The sequence below is a fragment of the Vespula pensylvanica genome, chromosome 20, assembly GCF_014466175.1.
Source record: "Vespula pensylvanica isolate Volc-1 chromosome 20, ASM1446617v1, whole genome shotgun sequence".
Lineage (NCBI taxonomy): Eukaryota > Metazoa > Arthropoda > Insecta > Hymenoptera > Vespidae > Vespula > Vespula pensylvanica.
Window position 1 is genome coordinate 868,808 of NC_057704.1, and position 22,758 is coordinate 891,565.

Consider the following 22,758-nt stretch of genomic DNA (forward strand, 5'->3'; position numbering starts at 1 on the left):
ATGACGGTGAACGATGACGAAGGACGAGACGTATGAGAAAAATTCGCGACGATACGTCTTTCCCGAGAAAACTGTATTTATTAGATATACATAAGCATGTATATACATACGTACATATATCGGCGAGAGTTCTTTTCCCTCGCGAAATCCAGTTCTCCCTTGGAAACAGAGACGTTAAACGACTTTGGAACTTTGTTACGAGCCCGCTCGTAACTTTTATGGCGAACGACGTCTCGTCCTCGTCTTGGGGGCCGTGCTCGAAGAGTACGTACGCTTTTTTAGGAAACTCGACGGTAAGAAATGACCGATTAAATATCTTTCTCCCTTTTTCCTATCTGTCGATTTGACGAATGATTTAATTAGGATTGAGTAAGCGAATCGTTAAGTAATATATAAAAAAAAAATAAAAATGAAGAAATAAAGAAAGAAAGAAAAAAAAGAAACGTTGTCTTCTCCTCTCGCATACTTCTTTCATCCATTTTCATTTTCTTAATTCTCTTTCATTGCCATTTGCGATTCTAAGAGAGACGGTCAGCTTAGCACGGCCCTGAAAAGTATGCAGAAGAGGGAATCGTTCTCCAAGACATACAACCTCTACACCTGTTGGGATCCCTGACTCATTCCGACTCCCTGCCGGGCTTGAGACATGCTTCTAGGCGGAGAACTCTGTTTCTTTCTTTCTTTCTTTCTTTATCCCTCCCTGTCCTTCTCTGTCTTTCTCTCTCTCTCTCTCTCTCTCTCTCTCTCTCTCTCTCTCTCTCTCTCGCTCTCTCGCTCTCTTGCTTTTTTATAACCGATACTTCGCGATGAACATCGTTTAAATGTCTACCGTTTATCATTCTCCGTGACTATTATCAAAAGCGTTATTATCTGAATTAATCACCGGTCCGATGGTAGAGAAGATTAACAGAGAGCTGTACCGTTCCGTTTCCATCTCAATTTAATAACGCGAGACCGCCGTTTCGTTTGCCTTTCGTAATTACTTAAAATCATTCCGTGCTGTTATTAAAAGCCGTATATAAAGCGACTACAGCGAATCGCAGAAATATTTGGTCAAATTTCCTAGTATCCATCTCGAAAAAATATAAATAGAATGTAAAGAAAAAAACTATCGGAACAAATACGAAATCGATATGTAATTATAGCACACATATTTGTTTGTTTTTATTCGTTAATATAATATCTATATTCGTTTCGTAAAAAATCGATAAAAAGTCAAAGCAGCTTTTAATGACTTTCAAAAGAATTTATTCTTCGATTAAATTTGCATTTACATACTTTGGAATTAACGATTCGTGATGCACGAACGAAGAAAGAGATTTTTCAAGAGATTTTTCAAAAAACTTAGATACGTTGTCGAGTAGAGTTTTTCCATGGCATTATGGTCTTCCATGAAGCCATCGATAGCCGTTAAACCCCCGAAGCATTACATTCAAGCAAACGCATACTGTGTCGAACGATTGGATCTCCCCTTGCATGACAATCACGTTCGTTCGTCAATTTAGTAATCCGATCAGGTATATCGTACGTTAATGCATCTTCAAATCGATGATCATAAAAAGAACTTACATGGAAAAAAAAGTGCATACACGTTTAGAGCTAGCATTCTACTCGACTTTGAAAGAGCGTCGATAAACCAATCCACAAAAAATAATTCTGTATATTTTTTAATTTTAGATATTTCTACTCAAAAAAAAAAAAAAAAAAAGAAAAAAGAAAAGAAAGAAACATTCGAGTAACTATTCGAGCGTATTGGAACGATCAATCCGATAAATTTTCAAATACGATTGTCCAACGATTCATCGAAATAATCAATCAAAAATTTCACGGGCGTGTATATGTGCATACATAGATATGTACAAGTATGTATACGGTATGTAGATATATACCAACGAGTTACAGAGATACGTCAAACGAGCGTGACGTCTCGGCCATTGATAAAAGCGCCCGCATCGGACTCACGTAGTGATAATATAACGAGAAACGTACGTGGCACCCACACGTTTCCATCGTTTCTACGTGTGTACATAGAACCGAGTTCACGGACCGCATTGGCAATGGTCGAACGAAGAAGCAACGTCGTCAGGGAGAAGAAGAGAGTAAATCATCGAGAGACGGAGGAGCAAAGACAAAGATGGCTCGGTAAAGGAGGGACAGAAGCACGTCGAAGGAGCGCCATATAGAAGAAGACAGAAAGAGATGCCTGACGTACCTACTCGAGGAGAGGAGATGCGCACGGGAGAAAGGAGATATGAGAAGCATGTACATGCTGTGCTCCTTGAAGGTACACGCGCGTACTAAAAAGAGAGAGAGAGAGAGAGAGAGAGAGAGAGAGAGAGAGAGAGAGAGAGATGCATCGACACCATAGTATACGTACGATCTACACGCATACACACATAGCAATGAGAGAGAGAGAGAGAGAGAGAGAGAGAGAGAGAGAGAGAGAGAGAGAGAGAGAGAAGCCACTAACGTGCCTGGGATTGTGCAAAGTCTCGGGTAGACGCTCTCGCAGATCGTTTCCTGTGCCATTAGGAACAGAAACCGTGAAAAGAGATGCTCGTTCCTTCCTCCGTACGCTCGTATATTTCTCCTATCGATGTTGGAATCGGTGAAAGTTGGAAGAGGAGGCAAATGCAAATGGCCAAAGTAAGGAACGTTAGACGGCGCTTTACCGAAATTCTTTCTCTCCCAGGATGGACGACGGATCTTACTTCTACGGCCGCGGCTGCTTAACGGTCGATAAACGTATGTGTATATATGTAGGTATATTTATCTATATATGTATGTATATATGTATATATACACAAACATATATATGTACCTATGGATCTATAGATACGTATATAGCTATTCTTTCGCATTACGTGAGACGGTAATTTCGAGACGAGATTGAAATAGCCGTTAAGGCAATGATCCTCTCTCTGTCTCTCTGTCTCTCAGTGTCTCTCTCTCTCTCTCTCTCTCTCTCTCTCTCTCTCTCTTTCTCTTTCTCATATACAGCCGAGATCGCGATCATTGCGTGCGGCAATAAACGACAAGAAGCCGATGTATCTCGCGTGCGAAATTGGCCGTACAGTGGTGAACGGCGTTAATGGTCAGACACGAGGCCGATTAAACGTTTTTCCTTTAACATTTTCGATATTCCACGAGTAAATGCCAATGTCGATCCTCGTTTCAATCGATCGACTCGTTTGAATCTTCTCGTCAATTTTCTTTGGCAATCGTACGTTGACGGAGTTTCTTCTGTTGTTTAGATACTCGATGGATACACTTAACTATGAAAGAGAGAGAAAGAAAGAGAGAAACAACGGAAGTTTTCCTATACTCGAGGAACATAATGCAGGTGGCACTCTCTCAAAGAAAATGCTTTCAAGAAGATTCGTAAAATCCATTTGGTCGGAAGAAGAAGAAGAAGAAGAAGAAGAAGAAGAAGAAGAATAAGAAGAAGAGAATGAGAGATTATATATACCGTATTCAATCATCAGAGACGGTAATGACGGAATTATCCGCAAGCGATGAAAGTCAGACTTTACCGTTTTTCGTGCTGGCTACTTTCCTGAAAATGGTTTCATAGTTATTACCAAGCACACGGAAGATAGATGACGAAGCGTATATCTAAGCTTTTATCGTTTCCACGCGTATTCGAGTTTAATTTCTCTCGAAAGACAAACATCTACGCTTTTCGTGGAGAAAAAAAAAGAGAGAGAGAGAGAGAGAGAGAGGGGGGAAAAGAGAAAAATATAATCCTGAGAAATTCGTCCGAATACCGTATTTACGATTCAAGGATACCCAAGTTGTATCGAAGTATTAATTGCTTAATACTTACTCGAATTACGAAAGGCTATTTATATAATCGTTATCTAACACGAAAAGTGACAAAGGTTAAGCCCGAATGAACACGTATGCGTTTTCGCATGCACGCACACATGCACGTACGCATTAACGCACGATATCCCTCATGTGAGATTTTCACATACTCCGATCTTATACTTTTCTTTTTTCTTCTCTTTTTTATATATATATATATATATATATATATATATATATATATATATTCCAACCACGACTAGTTTCATAATCGAATTAAATTCGAAACGTAAACGTTCTCGAAACGTTTTCTCTCTATCCCGGGCCACACTCGGACAGAGAAGAAATTTCTCGACGGAAAGGAAGCAATTTAAAGGGTTCTCTGTTTATGCTCCCGTGAATTGTCGAGAGACCGAAGTACCGAGAGAAGAAAAAAGAAGTAGGAAAGAAAAATGAGAAAGAAAAAGAGAAAGAGAAAAAACGAAAGAAAGAGAGAGAGAGAGAGAGAGAGAGAGAGGGAGAGAGAGAGAGAGAGACAGAGAGAGCAACATGCATATACATATACGACGCATGAGAAAGTCTAGGCAGCCACCCTTTGTCATGGGCCGCGGAAAACGGGCCGTATGAGGCCCCTCTTAGAACCTCGCGAGCGGGTTATGAAATATACAAACACGAGCCAGTGGCTCTTCAAACAATCCAAAGGACGAAGAGTGGTTCGGACGAGCGCGAGTGTGTTTTAACGTTTAATGCATTCGCGTATGTATACACATGCGTACATATATGTATATATATATATATATATATATATATATATATATATATATATATATATATATGAATATAAGATCGTTCGGTCCGTTAGGACCCCGTCAGAGGACGAGGGTCCTCGAAAACTTCGTCGTGTGTATACCTCTTAAGAAGGAATCACGTCGTCATGCTTGTTCGCCGAGCCGAGAAGAGATGTTTTCTTCTTGAAAGCTCGAGCGTTTCGTCTCTCGAACCTGAACCGAAAAACCGTAAGACGCACGAAACCGTGGGTTTCTCGCTAATTAGTCAACAAATTGTTCCAGGAAGAGGAAACTCGTGAAAAAAGAAATAAATAAAAAAAAAAAAAAATAACAGGATTATAACGACTCTCTCTTTCTCTCTCTTTGTCTATATCGAACGATTTCTTTCTGCATTTATTTCGTATTATCGAGTCTACGAGGGCATTTAATATACAAAATAATTCTTGATATTATGTTTTCAAAGAATATTTATCAAGATACTTCGCCGTCGTCAGAATTCCTCTTTGATAATTCATGCTTTTGTAAAGTATACTCGGCGCGTCTCTTTCTTTTTAAAGGCGTTTACTACGTCTATTATAAAAAGGATCGAGAGTTCTCGGTCGACTTCTCGATCCTTTTCGCATCTCGTAATCGGCTTCGAGAGAGGGGTTCGTGTGCTTCGAAATATAAGAGATACGATCTACGAACGAGGGTGAACAATCGTTTTGAAGAGGTCAGCGCGAAGAAGAAGAAGAAGAAGAAGGCGAAGAAGAAGAAGAAAGACGTGAAAGAATAAGAAGAAAAGCGAGAGGTGAGGTGTTGCCAAGCGACTGGAACCGAACTGGAATCTCGACGGGAGAAAAAAAGAGAATGAAAAAGAAAGAGAGAAAGAGAGAGAGAGAGAGAGAGGGAGAGAGTTCTCGTACAATTCATGGATGGAAAGGCAGCAGACCGGAAATCCCTTTGGATTCGATAACCCTCTCCCCTCCCTCTCATATCGTTTGGTACACGACTTTGAATCGACAAAGGAATCGAGAGTAGACAAATTTGCTGTAGCTCGCAGCGAAGGAGTTGCGGAATAATTCCTTCGAAACTAACGAACGCGTTCCTCTTCGTTTTTAATCGGAGCCAACGACATTTTGTTTTTCTTTATATATGTATATATATATATATATTTTTTTTCATCTTTCATCTTTCGTCGACTTTTCAACGATTTCGTGAAGAATATACAGCCACGTAATTCCGCTCGAGCATCGAACATCGAGCGAAAGAATAAACTGGAGAGACGCGGCTGATTCTAAAAAAGAGAAAGAAAGAGAAAGAGAAAAAAAGAGAGAGAGATAGAGATAGAGAAAGAGAGAAGGATACGCTCTTCTATAACGACTTTAATGATAAATGATTCTCTCATCCGGCGGTTTTGAATTCGTAAAGAATAAGCCAAGATGCCGGTCCGTCTCTCTCGTTATGGCTTCATCCGTCGAGCAAAATCCTCGTAACTCTTTGATATTCTCAGCTTCTTTGACAGAAGGATCAAACGGGGAACGATGACACCAAGAACGAAATTAATCACGGCTAATGAATCCCCCTTCCTTTTTTTATCTTTCATCAAGCTCGCTTTTAATTTCTTACGAGTACTTAATTCCTCGTGAATTTTTACGCGAGCGTCGCATGCCGCATGCCGTACACCGCCATCGCCGCTGGAATTTTTTCCTTTCTTTCCTGGTTTATAATCTCGAAGCAACGATAATTGCTTCCGACAAAGAATATCGCTCGAAACGAGATAAATGGCAAAAGATACGATATTGTAAAAGTGAAATAAATCGAATGAGACCGATTACGAAAGAATTTCGACATTTCAATTCGACAAAGTCGAGTTTGTTTATCGTACGTTTCGTTTTAGTTCGTTCAAGAAAGAAAACCATTAAAAACTGGAGCCGTCAATATCGGCCCTTTAAAATATTTTACTTTGAACGTAGAAGTGCCAATGTTCTTTTTTTTTTTCTTTTCTTTTCTTTTCTTTTTGCATTTAACAGCTCGCCTCTTCGCGACTTCAATTTCACTTTTATGATCATCAACATGTGGGTCATAATCATCAACGTGTGTACCGTTACCAGATACGATCTTAATGCTATTTCTTTTATACGTAAGATAAAAAAACATCGACATAAAATAAATAAAAAATAAGAAATAAATAAAAAGAGGAGAAAAGAATCGACACTTACGGTCCATCGGAAAGTGAAGTGCAGTTGCAAGGTGACAGGTTCGGTGAGGGTGAAGGTGTTCTGACCAAGGGCGTGACTAGATACGTTGCCAAAGCTACACGAGCCTATGGCAGTGACATTCGACTGATATTCCTTCAGGCATAACCAGAAGGCCGTGGAACAGGAGGTCGTGCACGGTGGTAAGCCACCTTTTCCATCTCCCCCACCCCCGCCGCAACACCTGCCGTCCACCAGGGTGCCCCTGTTGTTCGTCAACGAAAGGATCTGCACCTCGAAGAATCCACTCCCGGTTGACGTCTAAATTAACAAAAAAACTTAATTAAAAAAAACATCCGATATTCGTCATGTCATCGAACTCGTTCCATCTTAATAATAAGATTTCTAAAACTTGCTTATTCGCGCTCTCGCACGGACATGAGCGATAGTGAAGAGAAATGTAACATAGAAAATATATACGTCTACGTAAAAAATTAAAGAATTAAAAAAATTCGCTCCGTAATCAATGTTAATGATTTCACTTTTAATTACGTGAACATTCTTCGAACGATCCGTCCTAATAAAGTTCTTACGAATGAAGATAAAGAAAAAAAAAAAAAAAAAAAAAAAGAAAAAAGAAAGAAAAAAGAAAGAAAAAAGGAAATCGAATCACGATTTCGAAAGACAATCGTAATATTTTCGTGCGCGTGCATATACAACGCATACCGATACCGAACGTCGATTCGTATAGTACTCCGATACGCTGTATGCATCGTGTACATTTTGCTTGTATGCTTATTACATTTCTCTATGTATATGTGCAATATATGCGTGTATGTATCGGCATAAGAACGTATGTAGACTTAAAGAACGTAGAAACCACGAGCGTGCATGGACGAGCTGCACGAAGAGGTCTACGTAATTACCGTAAGAGTAAGATCGAAGGTAGAAAGCGCAGAAAGGATCGTCTGCTGGCCTTTGCTTTCCATAACGCTCTTCCTCCTTCTTATACGTCGTTATATAAGTGGCTCTTGTCGGCGTTAGTGACATTTTCGCGACTAACTTAGTAAACTAGCGATAGAGAGCTCCCGGCTATATCTATCCTTCGCCGCGATTCTTTCTACGTATATACACATATATCTCTCTTTCTCTTTCTCTCTCTCTCTCTCTCTCCTTACTCGCTCACACCGACTATTGCATCCCAGTGGTATACACACAATCGTAAGTTGTTAGTATTTATCAAGGATTCGCGTTGCAATCGAGACCTTATCGACTTCTAGAAGCAACCTCTCTCTTTCTCTCTCGCCATAACATAATACGAAAGGTTCTTCTTCGAAGATCAGCCATGTTTCTCTGTTCTATCTTCTTCTCTCCTCTTTTTTATTCTCTTTTTTCTTTTTCTTTTTTTTTTTCTTTTCTTTTCCTTTTCTTTCCGGTAACAATAAGATTTAATCCCTGAAATATACCATAAAAGTGATCGGACGAAATTTATCGTGAGAATGAAATGTTTCGGTTAATTAAGAGACGATACGGGATAATGAGAGGGATAATTGATCTTTCTAGATTTTTAATTTACTAATTATGTTATTTTTGTAATAATTAATGTGTCCTTCACATTTCAATGGATTTTAAAATGAGTCGCGGGAAAAGTTTATCTTTAATAAAATAATATCCTCTTTCCTGTCTTCGACGTCACGGAAAGCTTATATTTATATATACGCACACATCTGATTGTAAAATTTGTTATTCCTTTCTCCTTTATATCGATGAAAAGAAATAATTTTCTTCGAATTAATCATCCTCGCCCACGTATTGTATCTTTCTGTGTGGATAGGTCTCTTTGTTAAGTCTTGTTATTGGTCGTACGTACTTAGTTACGTACATACGTACATAGGTACGATACGAGTCCTTCTCGTCGTGCCTTTTTCTTTCCCGCGTTTACGAGAAGAGACAGCCTGCAGTAAATTCACTTCGAGTTCCTCTCATCCTTCGAGCGAAGCAAAAAGAGAAGGAGAAAGGGAGAGAAAGAGACAGAAAAAGAGAGAAAAAGAGAGAGAGAGAGAGAGAGAGAGAGAGAGACAGACAGAGAGAATGAGAAAGGACGAGTTGGAGGAGAATGGGATTCACTTGTTTGGAAAGCGAACGACGACGTAACGCGTCTTTTTCTGTCTCTCTCTTATTCACGACGTTTTATTAGTTGAAGAGTCACGGCTATTCGGAGGCCTCCTTCTGCCTCCGAAAAGAGCGAGTAAACGCACACTCGACAGCGGAAGACGAAGATGATGGGAGTTTGCTCGAGCGCCGCGTCGCAGCGTTTGCACAGGTCAGCTCGCGAGAACGCGTGAAATTGAAGAGAGAGAGAGAGAGAGAGAGAGAGAGAGAGAGAGAGAGAGAGAGAGAGAGAGAGAGAGAGAGAGAGAGAGAGAGAATGGTCTCGAGCGGAAGTGCTCATGGAATTTCGTGATTCTCGCGAATCTACGCTTGAAATTAATATTAGAAGGACGTAGAAATTCGAACGATATTCGGTCGACTTCCTTCTATCGCGATTCGTACTTCCACGATTTCCTTGAAATTATTTATCGCAAAGGAGCGATCAAAGTTTCTCGATCTGTATACTATCTTTTGAATTCAGGAAGAATCAAACGATCAAAGTACTTTCTAACAATTTTCCTCCTATATTCGCGTGTAAACCAATCATCGGGAAAACGTATTTGTTCACGCTATGGTACAATACTCTTTTGGAACTAGTTGGAACGAATTTAAAGTAAACGAACTGCGAGCAACCCTTTCTACTTCAACTTTTCTCCATAATCCTTAATACCTTTCCTATTTTTTTTCCCCCTTCTTTCTTTTCTTTTTTTCTTCCTGGAAAGTTCAGTGAACGATCTAAAGGAATGGTCGGCCATGCGCGAATCGTCGATTCGAGGCATCCCTCGTCGAAATATACGAGATCGGAATTTTTTAGAGGACGATCCTGATTTCGTGTCTTTCTCACGCGCCAAGACAATGGCCGTCGTGTACCTTCTTTCTTCGTCTTTCCACGCGTACGAACTTACGGATTAATCCGAACGATAAAGCTCTTTTATACCCACCAACGCGTACTGAAAGTGCATCGATCGGAAACACACGCGCGCACACACAGACTGATACATATCTACGTATACGTACATCGTAGGTACATACACCCTTTTGTTTCTACTTTCATCCTTTCTTTTCCCGTAGAAACGGTACTCCACGATTTGCGCCGACTCGAATCTCAAAAAAAAAAAGAAAGCACAAAAAAAAATATCCGACGCTCGCCTCCGCAAATTTTTCGCTCCGCACGAAATCGCACGATTTATCGGTTGCTTTCTAACATGAAACATACTTGTACCTAATACGCATAGAAATACGTATCATTCACTTTCTCTCTCTCTCTCTCTCTCTCTCTCTCTCTCTTTTATGTAAAACGAACACAACACGCGTCGATGCACAACGTATTCTCATTCGAACTATATAATCGACGTTGTTTATCCTTATTACCATCGATTCCATCGTACGGATCAATAGTAAGAAATTTACGGGAAATGTATCTTTAAAGGAGACAAAGGCAAAGGATAACGCTTACCGTCGACGGGTCCATGCCCGTGACCGTGTATGTACATTCCCCCCAACCAACCTATCCTCTCTTTTCCACCACGATTTTACGACGCAATGAAAGTTTTATTGTATTTCCAGCGTAATAACTTATACGTCGGTCGCGTTCAACCCAAAAGCCCCTGGTGGTTCCTTAAGTTCTTCTTAGCCTTTAAGTAATTTGTCTAAATATGATTTACGCTGATTGACTTCTAAATTCTCTCTTCTGAATGCCACGTTTATCTTTTATCCACCACTACTAGTACCAATACTACTACCAATACTACTATCATTACTGCGCTCGTACATAAAATTATTATGCGTATACGTCATGGTAATAGATCATAAGTCTAGTTCAAGGAAAAGTACGAATGCGTTGTCCGATGAGAAATCTAGGAAATCGTTAGACGTAAATATGTATGTATATGCTAGAAATACGTGGGTATCGGCCAAAGTAGTAGTATCTAGTAACTTTCCCACATGGCTCTGGTACCCTCGACCGCCACCCAACGATAATTGAAGTCTTTCGAATGCCGAGAGTCGAGCTTTAATAAATGTTGGACACCTCGTATTAGCGAGCTCTTTCTATCCGACGTGCCGCACCTTCTACTTTGGAACAATCGTCTTGTCTGCTTCGTCTCAACGATATACACACACACACACACACATCATAGGACACGCATGGACGTGCGATCGCTAAGACAATGGAAATCTGAATCCGATAGCAAAAACGTTTGAAAAGCTTAAATTTATTTCGGAAAAAAATCGCCTCACGAAATAAATAAATAAATAAATAAATAAATAAATAAATAAATAAATAAATAAAGCAAGATGATCTCCGAAAAAAAACGAAAGAAGATTAAAAAAAAGGGATTAAAAAACGGATCTCCGAAAAAACGAAATAATAATAATAAAAAAAAAAAAAAAAAAAAAAAAAGGATTAAAAAGTTTCCAACGTAATCTCTTTTTTGCGATTTTACTATCTAACGCGTTAACCTCTGTTGACTCTTTTACCTGCATTCTCTGTACAAACGCGCGAATGTGTGCGTCTGCTTGCTAGCTAAGCTTGTTTGCTCGCGAACGAACGCGCGCGCGCGCGCGCACAAAAGCGCATCGTCTTTCGTCGTCGGTTCGCAAGAGAAGACGATGCACACTGGCTTTCCTTTCCGCATAGCCAAGACGCAGCGAGCCATACCTAGTTGCACAGGCCACTTTTATATACGCCGCGCTTCTGTCGGGAGTTAATACGAATAATTCGTTTGCCTTGGTTCATACTTAGAAACAACTCTACCGTGTCCGCCAACTTCTCTTCCCTTTCCTTCGATTTTCTATTCGTTTAAAAACGAGCAGAGAAGAGGGAACCGAAAAAAAAGAAAAGGGAAAATAAAGACGAACGACGATAACGACAGTTTTTTCTTCCTCGTCGCATCAAAACGAAGAAACCGACGTTAAACGCATGTCGCCGTTACGTTGCTCGTAAAATTATATACTTTACCGATCGATGTTAAATAGCTTGAAACTCTACAGTCGCGACTTCGCGCGTCGAAAGGGTGTTCTTCGATAGTTAAATGTCGTCATACCGGAGAACGATTGTTATCGTCGATCTAATTAACACCGTTAAACGAGACTTAATAGAAGAGAACAAATATATAGGTGTGTGCGGAATGAGTAAGTATGTATATACACGCGCACACGCAAACATAATTATGTAAATACGTAATTATCAGTTACGAGTAATTACACAGAGTGTCCCATAATTTAGAAGCATGCTTATAACGTTTGGATTAATGCAAAAAGAAAAAAAAGTGTTAAAATCCTACAAAAAAAAAAAAAAAAAAAGGAAAAAAAAAAGAAAGAAATGAGATGGTAAATTATGGAACAGCCCATAAAAGCGAACCGTGAAAGAGTTGCATCTTTTATAGCTCGCTTACTGTTCGACGATCAAGGACTTTGTAATTTCGTTTTTTGCTATTTTTTTCTTCTTCTTACAAAAGACGACTTTAGGAGATTATTCGATAACACCGATCGGTGATTTCTAATCAGAGACCACGGAGATTAAATCTCCAAGGACAAATCTAATCGTTCGATGTAACATTTTCTTATTAGGATAAAGAAGGTAAAAAAAGAAAAAGAGGAAAGAAATAAAAGGAAAAGAAAAGATAAAGAACATGAAAGGTCTTACACCTTTTCCTCCTTCTGCGTTTTGTGTCGACCCTTGGATGTGTAATTACACGATTAAATAACAACCTGCTATTAAACCATCGTTATAATCAGTCTCTAACTAAGCCGAGCTGTAATCTTAACGATGACCACGTCGGTTACAACGACGTGTCTCACACAAGGATAGCGTTAATGATGCACAAGCGACCTGACACCTCAATTTAAAGTAGATTACCAGGAATAGAGGAATTTGAATTTGCGAATTCGTGAAAGTTTTCGCTATGTCGCACGTAACAGGATCAAAGAAAAACTTGAGACAAAATTTCCAAGGAAGACGAAGAGGAAGAAAAAGAACAGGAGTAACAAGAATAAGACAGTATAAAGAAGAAGATGATGAAGAAGAAACAAAAAATGAAACAAAAAAAAAGAAAGAAAAAGACGAAAAATATAATAAAAAACGGAGGAGGAGGAGGAGGAGGAGGAGGAGGAGGAGGAGAACGCAACTGACGCGAGATTTTGCTTTCAAAAATCGTTCGGACCTTTCGTTTCATCTTTGAGCCTAAGTCGTAGGTAGTAATTACCAGTGGCCGCTACCTGGCCCTGGAGTGGAATAGACCTGCCGAATACCATTTAATTTTATGCCGTAGAAGATTTGCGCGGCGTGTTCGCGTGTGTAGCGGAGCACGGTCATTCTCGCGAACACATACAGATCCGTAAATGCACGGTGGTTCGATGTGTGTCGCGTGTACGTGTGCGTGAAACACAGGGCACAACCTTCGAGCCAACTCTCTCTTTCTCTCTTCGTTCGTTGTTAGAGAAGCCTATACTTAATATTATTTGCTACCCACTCGGCCCCATCGGCAAGGCTGTCCGTCCGTATCTCTCAAAGAACCCTGGATCGTCCACAAATTACCCAAATAATTAAAAACTCCGCGTGGGATGTTATTCCTTCTCTCTCTCTTTCTTTCTCTCTCACTCTTTTTTCTCTCTTTCGCATAGATATATATATATATATATATATATATATATATATATATATATACACGAACGTATACACCCTTGCTTCGAATAGAGACCAGAAAAGTTTTAAATCAAGCCTCGCGATTTCGAATGGTCACCTCGCTATTATCCTCCCGTAATATTTTTCTTCGTACCTCCTACGGATCTTTTTTAATTATATCAAAGAATTCTTCGCGGGTCCTTAATTAACATATAAATAAATAAAAAGATTAAAAAACAAAAAAAAAAAAAACAAAGAAAAGAAGAGAAGCAAACAAAGCGAAAAAAGAAACACGAGGAATAAGAAAAAAAAAGTATAGTAGTAGATGTATCTACGAATATCGCCGATAAATATGGATACAGGTACGTTCGGTTCCGATCGTAAATCCTTTATTTTCATAATAAGATGGGAGGATGATAAAATATCGATGAAAGAACTTCGATTTCGTCGATTTTTCGAGCGATTTGAGAGGTAATCGATGCGCGTGGGTGTATCAAGTTGCCCGTGGGAAGATGCATGGGAAACTTGTCGCCGGGTTCGAACGAACGGTTAAGTACGTATAAGAGAAGGAGAAGAAGAGGAAGAAAGAGAAAAAGGAGATCGGACGAGAGAGAATAAGAGAGACAGACCTTTTGTTGTATGTGTGCTATATACGAGGAAGGTAGATGAATCGACGAAACCGAAACTCGATCGATGCCTGCAACAGCAGCAGCAGCAGCAGCAGCGGCTGCGGCGGTGGCGGCAGCGGCTGCAGCAAGAAGATCATCCAGTTTCTTTAACCTGATCCCCCGTCTACCAGTCTACCTGACCGCGTGGGGGATCGAAGGCATGAAACAAGAGGAACAGGTGTGAGTCGAGGAGTGTTTTGGAGGCTATACCTCTCATTCTCTCTCAATCTCTCTCTCTCTCTTTTTCCTCGTCTATCTATCTATCTCTGTTTCCCTTTCCATCTTACGCAGAAGGTGTTCATAGGACGCAGGTATTAGCTTCGGACCATTGACTAATAAGCATACGAGAAATCTCCGATGAAATCTCAATAACGAGTCCTTCCTCCTCCTCTTCGTCTTTTCATCGAAATCCTCTCTTATATTATAGTTGGCCCGAACCAATTAGAATTTTTCTCTACGGTCAATATGGCCGGGCGATCGACCGAGTTAGATCTTTCCAATGATTCATTTTTTATACGACGGAGATATCTAATATATTCGAAGGAACAACGATTCGGTTGACTTATCAGCGATCGCTCTTTCTTCTTCGTTCTTCTTTTCATCTCCCTCTTCCTTTCTCTTTTTCTCTTATTCTCGGTGTATTTCTAGATTAATTAGCTAACATTCTCTCGCGTGTTAGAGCCTACGAGGTATGAAATTAAAATCGATATTCCGATCGAAGCTCGGAGGTATGACATAAAAAAAAAGAATAGAAGAGAAAGAAAAAAAGAAAGTAAGAAAGAAGGAAAAAGGAAAGATAGGAGACGATCTTGACGCGGCAGAGCTCCGGGCTGAAAGAAAGTAGCTATATGAGAAGAAGCCTCTAATCACTTGACTATAGATTACGGAACAACGATTATTCTCGATTGCATGTTTCGGAATAAGTACGCGTGACAGAGTGGGCAGTGAACGATTATCCCGGTAAGTCCTCTATATCGTCCCTGACAGGAGCACGGCAATAAATTAAAAGGAGGAAAAACGAACTCGTTAATGTTCGTAGGGAACGTTTAAAAGGCGTACGCTTAATCATAATCGAGAATCGAGAAAGAAAGAGAGAGAGAGAGAGAGAGAGACGATTAAATCCATGTCCATCGAAGATTGTCAAGTAAAAAGCAACTCGTGCCATTTTCAAAAACAAAAAAAAAAAAATAAAAAAACCACCGATAAACAGCAATCAAACGACTAGATAATAAATCGACGAGTCTTCTTTTTGATAAGCTAGAAGCTTGTATATAAAATTATGATTTAAAAAAAAAAAAAAAGGAAGAAAAAGAACGTGAGAACAAAGTTCTTTTCTCTTTTTGTTTTCGTCTCTTTCTTTCTTTCTTTTTTCATTTATCCGCTTTCTAAATGCGCTTGTTGCCCGTGTTAAATTCCGTCCGTTGAATTTTTCCGTAAGAAAAATACCTTTTTACACGGTAGAATTTAAGAAGCAATTTCGGAGCAGCAACAGCAGTAGAAAGAGAGAGAGAGACCGTCGTATCGCGTATATATAAACCTATCCCCATTCTTTGTTGTAAACGCGACTCTCTCGTCGCTTCGGCCGAACAGAGAGAAAAAGGAGAGGAACGTTTCGAAGTGGAACGAGTGCTAATCGATGGACGCGAAAAGTTTCACCGGTCACACCTGCCGACGACCGTGAAGTCACCGGTCGGTCGCTTGCTACTTCTCGGGCTCTCTTTTATTACGCTCGAAGGAGTTGCTCACGTCGTCGGTGTCTCTCTCTCTCTTTCTCTCTTTCTCTTTATTTCTCTTTTTCTTTCGTACGAGAAGTGAAAAGAAAGGCAGAGACTGCGAGGACAGGAGCAGAAGAAACGTGCTCGCTTAATTTGCAGCTAATGGACCGAAGTGCGAAAACTCCTTTTTTTCTTTCCTCTTCTTTTCCTTTTTTAATCTCGCTTACGTGTCGTCGCCCGCGAAGAAACTTCGGTCAAGAACACAATTCTTCTGTTCTGCACTCCTCCCCACGAAGGAGAGCAATCGATCCGTGAGAAAGAGGAAAGAGAAGAAAAAAAAAAGAAAATAATAATAATACAAAAAATGAAGAAATGGAAGAAGAAGAAGAAGAAGAAGAAGAAGAAGAAGAAGAAGAAGAAGAAGAAAAGAAAAATCGATCGGGTAGCAATCAAGTAGTAATTAACAAGCAAGACTGGGCTCATCGATAGGTCCGATTATTCGGCCAAAAAGAAGCACTCTCCTAGGATCCACGAAAGCAATCACCTTCCACGAACTCGTAAAATCTCTTCGTGTTCTCTTTCTCTCCCCCCCCCCCTCTCTCTCTCTCTCTTTCTCTTTCTTCATCCAACAGTGGCAGTTGGAAGATGGAAGAGAAGAAGAAGAAGGGTACAGGGGCGAAGGACTCGCAGACTCGCACCTGTGCGTTACGGACCATAGGGTACCACCACTACACACTTGTGAGAGAAAGAGAGACAAGGAAACACCGCGAGACCGCATTATCTGTCTATCTCGCGAGAGCATCCACCGAGTCGAGCCTCAGGGCTGATTTTTATAGGTAGTTCGCGTGACCGTCGGTTAAACGCTTCGCTTTAACCCGCCCAGCTTTGCTTTTGCTTCGGCTGCTGTACTCTTTCTCTTTCTCTTTCTCTTTCTCTTTCTCTCTCTCTTTCTCTTTCCTGTTTCTCACTCCACGAGATACCATTTCTTCTCGAGCCGATATTTTACTTTGGTAGTATGTACTTCTGTAAGTTCCAGCACTTTCCTATCTTTCCTCGTTCAACCTTCTCTCATCTTTCTTCTCTTACCGAGATTCTTTAATCTTTTTTTTTTCTCTTCTTTTTCTTCTCTTTCGTCGCCTTTTTTCTTCTTTTTCCTCTTCCGCCTCTTTTTCTGTTCCTTCTTCTTCTTCTTGTTCTTTTTCTTCTTCTCCCAGCTAACGATAGATTCCCCATTTTCTACACTTTCCGCGTTATCCGCCCGTTCTCGTCTTCGAGGCTAACAACCTTCGGCTATACGATATTCATCTGATAATTGATCGTAGCGTTAAAAGTAGAAAGAGCGAGATGAAAATTAATTGGACGGATGAAACAGCCTCTTACGTGCGATCTTGTAGAAAAAGAAGGAAACGAAAAGAAAGAAAAAATACAAGAAGTGAAACGAAAATAACAAGTATGTAGAAATGAAATGTAAAAAAGAAAGATGTAGTTCGGTTAACGTTCATGGTTTTATCGCTTAAATCGTATTCTTCCTCGTCCACCCTGAAAATTAATGAGCCATCCTTTATCCTCTCTTTATTTATTTATTTATTTATTTATTATTCTTTCTTTCTTTCTTTCTTTCTTTCTTTCTTTCTTTCTATCTTGTAACGATCCCACCCTATCGTATAAAAACGATCGGTATATCGTTTTCTGCAATCACGATGGCGCCTCGAAACCGAGGTCAACGAGGCTACAAGAACGAGGATTTATCGAATTAACGTCGTTCCTACTCGGTTTACACCATCACGCTACTACACCTATTTAAATTTTACTTTTTTCCCCGTAGAATAGATCCCAGCGTATCCTATGATACGCTTGCACGGAGATTATACGAACTCTTACTATCTTTTTTGTTGTCCTTTCTTTTTTCCTCTATCTTTTTTTCCCTCTTTATGCATGATTATGATTGTATAACAGTGCCGCGAGTTCCAGATAAAATGGGACACGGTTCTTGGGCGGAGATATTGAAAGTATCGAGAGACACTTCGATAATGATGTAATCAACTAAGAAATATTTTCGACCAGCTCGACGATCTTGCGTAGAGTTTGCGCGTTTCCAATAATATTTCCCAAACTATTCGATTTGTTTTTAAGCTTTGAAGAATGTTGATTTGGAATTTTTTAATGTTGATTAAAAAAAAAAAAAAAAAAGAAAAGAAAAGAAAAGAGAGAGAAAGAAAAAAATCGTAATAAACTTTTTCGATACGATACCAACGTATACTCAATTTTTACACAGTGCAACGATCTTCTTTCTCGTTTAGTTTGAAATTTTTTCAACTTAATCGATTTATTATTAATTATAATCTCTGGAAAAGGAGAATGACCGGAACGGAAGCGTAACCGATTCGAAGATGGTCCCGGTCGATTTCTCGGGGCGAGTTTATGTCTTTTAATTAATTACCTACAGACGGAGGTCTACGTCCGTGATATACCGAAATTAAGGTCGACGAAGTCGAGTTACACATACTGGAAACTCTACTGATTCTGATCGAGATTGTCGTATTAATCATCCGGCCCAGTGATTAATCGCACAGTAGATGATACAACGACGTCTTTTCGCGAAGATGTTTTATCGATTAGCGAGTAAGACATGCATATACACATACACGTACGTAAACGTAGTATGCTTCCATTTGAAGAATATAAATTTCAAGACTTTCAAGTACACGTTGAATGAAATTCTTCGAGTCGAAAAAAGGAAAGAACGAAAGAAAATATTAAAAGAAAAAAAAAAAAAAACCTCGTCCTAACACTAGTTTTCACACGATGATCCATGGACAACGATTAAAGCAAGTTGCCACGTGATAGACACTTTGATAACATAGTCTGGATTATGCAAATCCAAGGTAGAGCGTATCGAACAACACCGGATTGATAACTTTTTAATGATTATATTTTTTTAGAAGCATATATGCGCGTGAGAAAAAGAGAGATAGAAAGTGCTTGTTCATTGAGTATACGTTCCAATTATCGGCGATAAATCAAGAGGAGAAGGAGAGTAGAAGGCGAGAGATGCCGAGGGAAGATAGAAGATTACGCATAATCGATGCTAACGTAAACGACGATTATGATAGATCGAAAGATTTAAAAAGAAAAGTCGAGAATGAATTCGAAGAATAGTGGGTGTGAAGATATAAAAAAAAAAAGGGTGGGGGGAAAGAAAACGAAATATTCTTTTCTTTTTTGTATCCTATTACGTCGTATATCCTTTTTACCAGATAATAATAGGAAATAATTTGTTTTTTTTTTTTTTTTTTTGGAATCTATCTAAGATGATCGCGAAAATGAACAATTGGTAGGAGCAGATTTTTCTCGGCCATTCACGGTCGACTCATCGACCGAAGAAGAGAAGAAGAGAGCACGTTCGCAGCAGGGTAATTAAGCCGCTCTCCGACGGGAGACGATGAATTATTATTAAAGGCGGCGTAGCTGCGTCGGCCCGATAAAACTCGCCGAAGCGAATCTTGGCGCGAGCGTGTGAGGAGCGGCGAACAAACGAACGAACGAACGAACGAATGAACGAACGAATGAACGAACGAATGAACGAACGAACGAACGAACGAACGAACGAACGAACGAACGAACGAACGAACGAACGAGCGAGCGAACAAACTCGCTCTTCGACGTTCGAGAATCTCGAACGTATGCGCGCCACAGGAGAGAGATCGATCTCCCGTCCGCCATAACGGGGGTTTACGATAATTGCGGGAAGAAGCGAGAGAAGCAGCACCGCGATTTTCGAGCTTAATAATCTCCCTCGCGCGAGGAGGTACCTTTTCTTCTTCTTGTTCGTTTTTCTTGTTCTTCTTGTTCCTCTTCTGCTGCTGCTTCTCTTTCTCCTTTATCTTTCCCTCTTCTCTCAATCCTCGGTCCTTCTTCGCTTTCATCACTTTTTTTTTTTTTTTTTTTTTTTCTTAAGATTTCTTCAATTGTGCAAATTCTTTTCTTTTCTTTTCTTTTTTTCTTTTCTTTTCATTTTTTCTTATTCGTAACTCTACGAGAATTTCACGTTTGCGTCGAAATGATTTATACGGGTATTTTAATTGATCAGTGTTCATATAAGTATGTAACATATTTAGAAGATTGTAAGGTAAAGATCTTTCCGGTGATTCTTTTATTGGTTTTTTTTTTTTTATCTCTAGGGACCTCTCTAGAGGTTATAGAAAGAAAGAATGAAAGAAAGAAGAAGCTCCCTTAAGGAGAAAAATACGTAAGAAGCAAAAGAGTCTTTTATCTTCTGACGTCTAACGAAAAGTAGGCCCTTGAAAGCGGGCCAATCTTTTTTTTATCCCACGGGATTTACTACCGTTCTCTTGGTATTTAGAGAGAGGGAGACAGAGAGCTAGGATTACGGGAACTTAAACTGATTCTCTCTCTCTCTCTCTCTCTCTCTCTCTCTCTCTCTCTCTCTCTCTCTCTCTCTCTCCTCTACGAGACAAGACGAATACAATAAAATAAGAGAAAGAGAAAAAAAGAGAGAGAGAGAGAGAAAGAGAGAAACGTCTGTCGTTTTTAAGATAAAATTCGAATCGTCGAAGTTCTTGGAACGTTCGAACAACGTTATAACGGTGATTCCAACTGAGGCTGTAATTGAAAGAGAGCAGAGTAGCGCTTAATTACGTGGCTAGGTCTGAAATCGTTCGGGAACCCTTCGAGAGCACACGCTCTCCTTTCTCTTCTTCGAAAGTCATTTCTAAGAGAGATAACCGATGCTTCCCCTTCTTTATAAACTCTCGAACGAGATGCTGCAGCAGCAGCAGCAACAGCAGCAGAAACAGATTTTCTTTCTCCTAAGCATCTATTATTGTTCTCGCGAGAACGACGAACGGGAGACCGGATGCGCTCTTGCGCTGGACCGCTGTGCGGCCGCCATGAAAGCGTTGATTTCGTGTACCACCAAACGAGTCTTAAGCAACGGGATTTAATAGAAGATTTCACTGAGCGGAAAGAAAACAGAAATATAGATATAGATATAGATAAAGGGAAGAAGGGAGTAGAAGAAGAAGAAGAAGACGAAGAAGAAGAAGAAGAATTTACGTCTTACAAATTATCAACGTAGGCCTTCCTTCTTCCTAACATAGTCGGAAGATGAATAACTATACTCGACTAGACAACGAAAAAGAGAAGCGTGCTCGCTAGCCGGTACCTAAGTACTTACCTACGTACGTATGTACGACCGTACTGATGGAGAGAGAACAAGCAGAAGGATGTAAGTGCCGTCCTCCTATCCTTGTGCAATCGTTGAGAGAAAGAGAGAGAGAGAGAGAGAGAGAGAGAGAAATATGAAGAAACATGAAACGCCGTGAGACAGTGCATTCGTCCGTCGCGACATTAGCTACGTATACCAGAACCTCATCCTTACGACGATACCAAGCGAGCGACAAAACTCGCCGATAAACTTTCTCCGTGAATCCATCATATTAACCTTTATCACAAGATCGAAGAGAAAGGCTTTACGATTGAAGAAAATAAAAAAATAAAAAAAAAATAGGATGTATGTTGATCTTACGTAGGTAGATACACGATGTTTACAGGATCAATAAAATTCATCGTATTATAGGTAGGTAACGATATAATAAAAATGTCGACAGATGGGCAATTTCTAGGTTGTTAAACTTAATGGCTACTTTTTTATTACTTCGTGATGGGAAAAGAAAGAAAAAGAAAGGGAAAAAAAAGAAGTAGGTAATATGTCGAATTTTTAAGTTCCAGATCAGACGTAATGTTAAACACGTTTATTTACTTATTTATTTATTTATTTATTTATTTATACTTTTTTGTTATCTTATTGACTTTAAGAGAGAGATAGAGAGAGAGATTTATTTGCACATTTTAATGAGTTTTATCAGACAGTAAAGTTTCTATCCACGATGTTGTATAATTTAATGATTATATAAAAAATAAAATTTATTCTTTCACGGCAATGGATCCACTCAAAACGAGTTGTCTCTTACGAATCGTTAATCGTTAAATGTCAATCGTTACACTTAGTAAGTTGACTGTTGTATCTCACGATCCTTACGAATGTATAAATATGTTAGAGAAAGGGGAATGAAGAAATGAATAATCGATTAAACGAATACGATCGTTGATCAAACATAGCGAATTAGATTTTCAACGGTCCTACGTGGCAGACAACGATTATCAAACGGGGAAGTAGAGGGTGAGGGTGGGGGTTTCGGGGGAGAGAGGGAGGGTTGAACGTTAAACTTTTACCGACATTTGGCAGGTGAACGGCTATTACGCAAGCGCATCGTTTCTATCGCAGAAAAGGTTGTAAAAGGTGTATATAGATAACGTTACTATACATGTGCCTACACATACCTATATATGTATATATATATATATATATATATATATATATATATATGTACTATGTAAGTTCATAGAAGAGAAGAAACTCACGACGCTTTTACGTTTCTAATATGCATTATATACCAAGGAACGAAAAATATTTAGATCAAATCCGATGGATCGAAGGGATTACGAAAGGATTTCATTATATTTACGTAATCAAAGCAAAACTAAAATATTTCGAGCACGGAAATAGAATTATTAAATTAAACGGTTGTTTATTAATTCGAAGAAAAAAAAAAAAAAAAGAAAGAAAAACAGGCGAAGTCGACTTAGCGGAGCTGACATAACGGCATAGCTCGTATCGGCCATTTTTCGAAGGCGTTATCTCCGCTGCCGAAAGTGTTTTAATGCTTAAGAAGAAAAGGTAATTCAATAAATCGTACGCGGCCAATGATTCATACTCCCTAATCGTCCCCGTATTTATCTAATCGC

At 39.5% G+C, this 22,758-nt stretch overlaps 2 protein-coding genes across 4 annotated transcripts in view; one reads left to right on the forward strand and one right to left on the reverse strand.

Moving 5' to 3' along the window:
• LOC122636182 overlaps nt 1-22,758 on the forward strand; it is a 115,550-nt gene that overhangs the window by 19,540 nt on the left and 73,252 nt on the right.
• LOC122636021 (protein jagged-2) overlaps nt 1-22,758 on the reverse strand; it is a 51,707-nt gene that overhangs the window by 17,311 nt on the left and 11,638 nt on the right. For 2 of the 3 annotated variants that reach the window (XM_043826825.1, XM_043826826.1), the window contains one exon: nt 6,797-7,093. The exons of the other annotated variant lie outside the window; for it this stretch is intronic. In XM_043826825.1, coding sequence (XP_043682760.1) covers nt 6,797-7,093 — 297 coding nt within the window. The remainder of the gene's footprint in view (nt 1-6,796; nt 7,094-22,758) is intronic. 3 annotated transcript variants of the gene reach the window in all.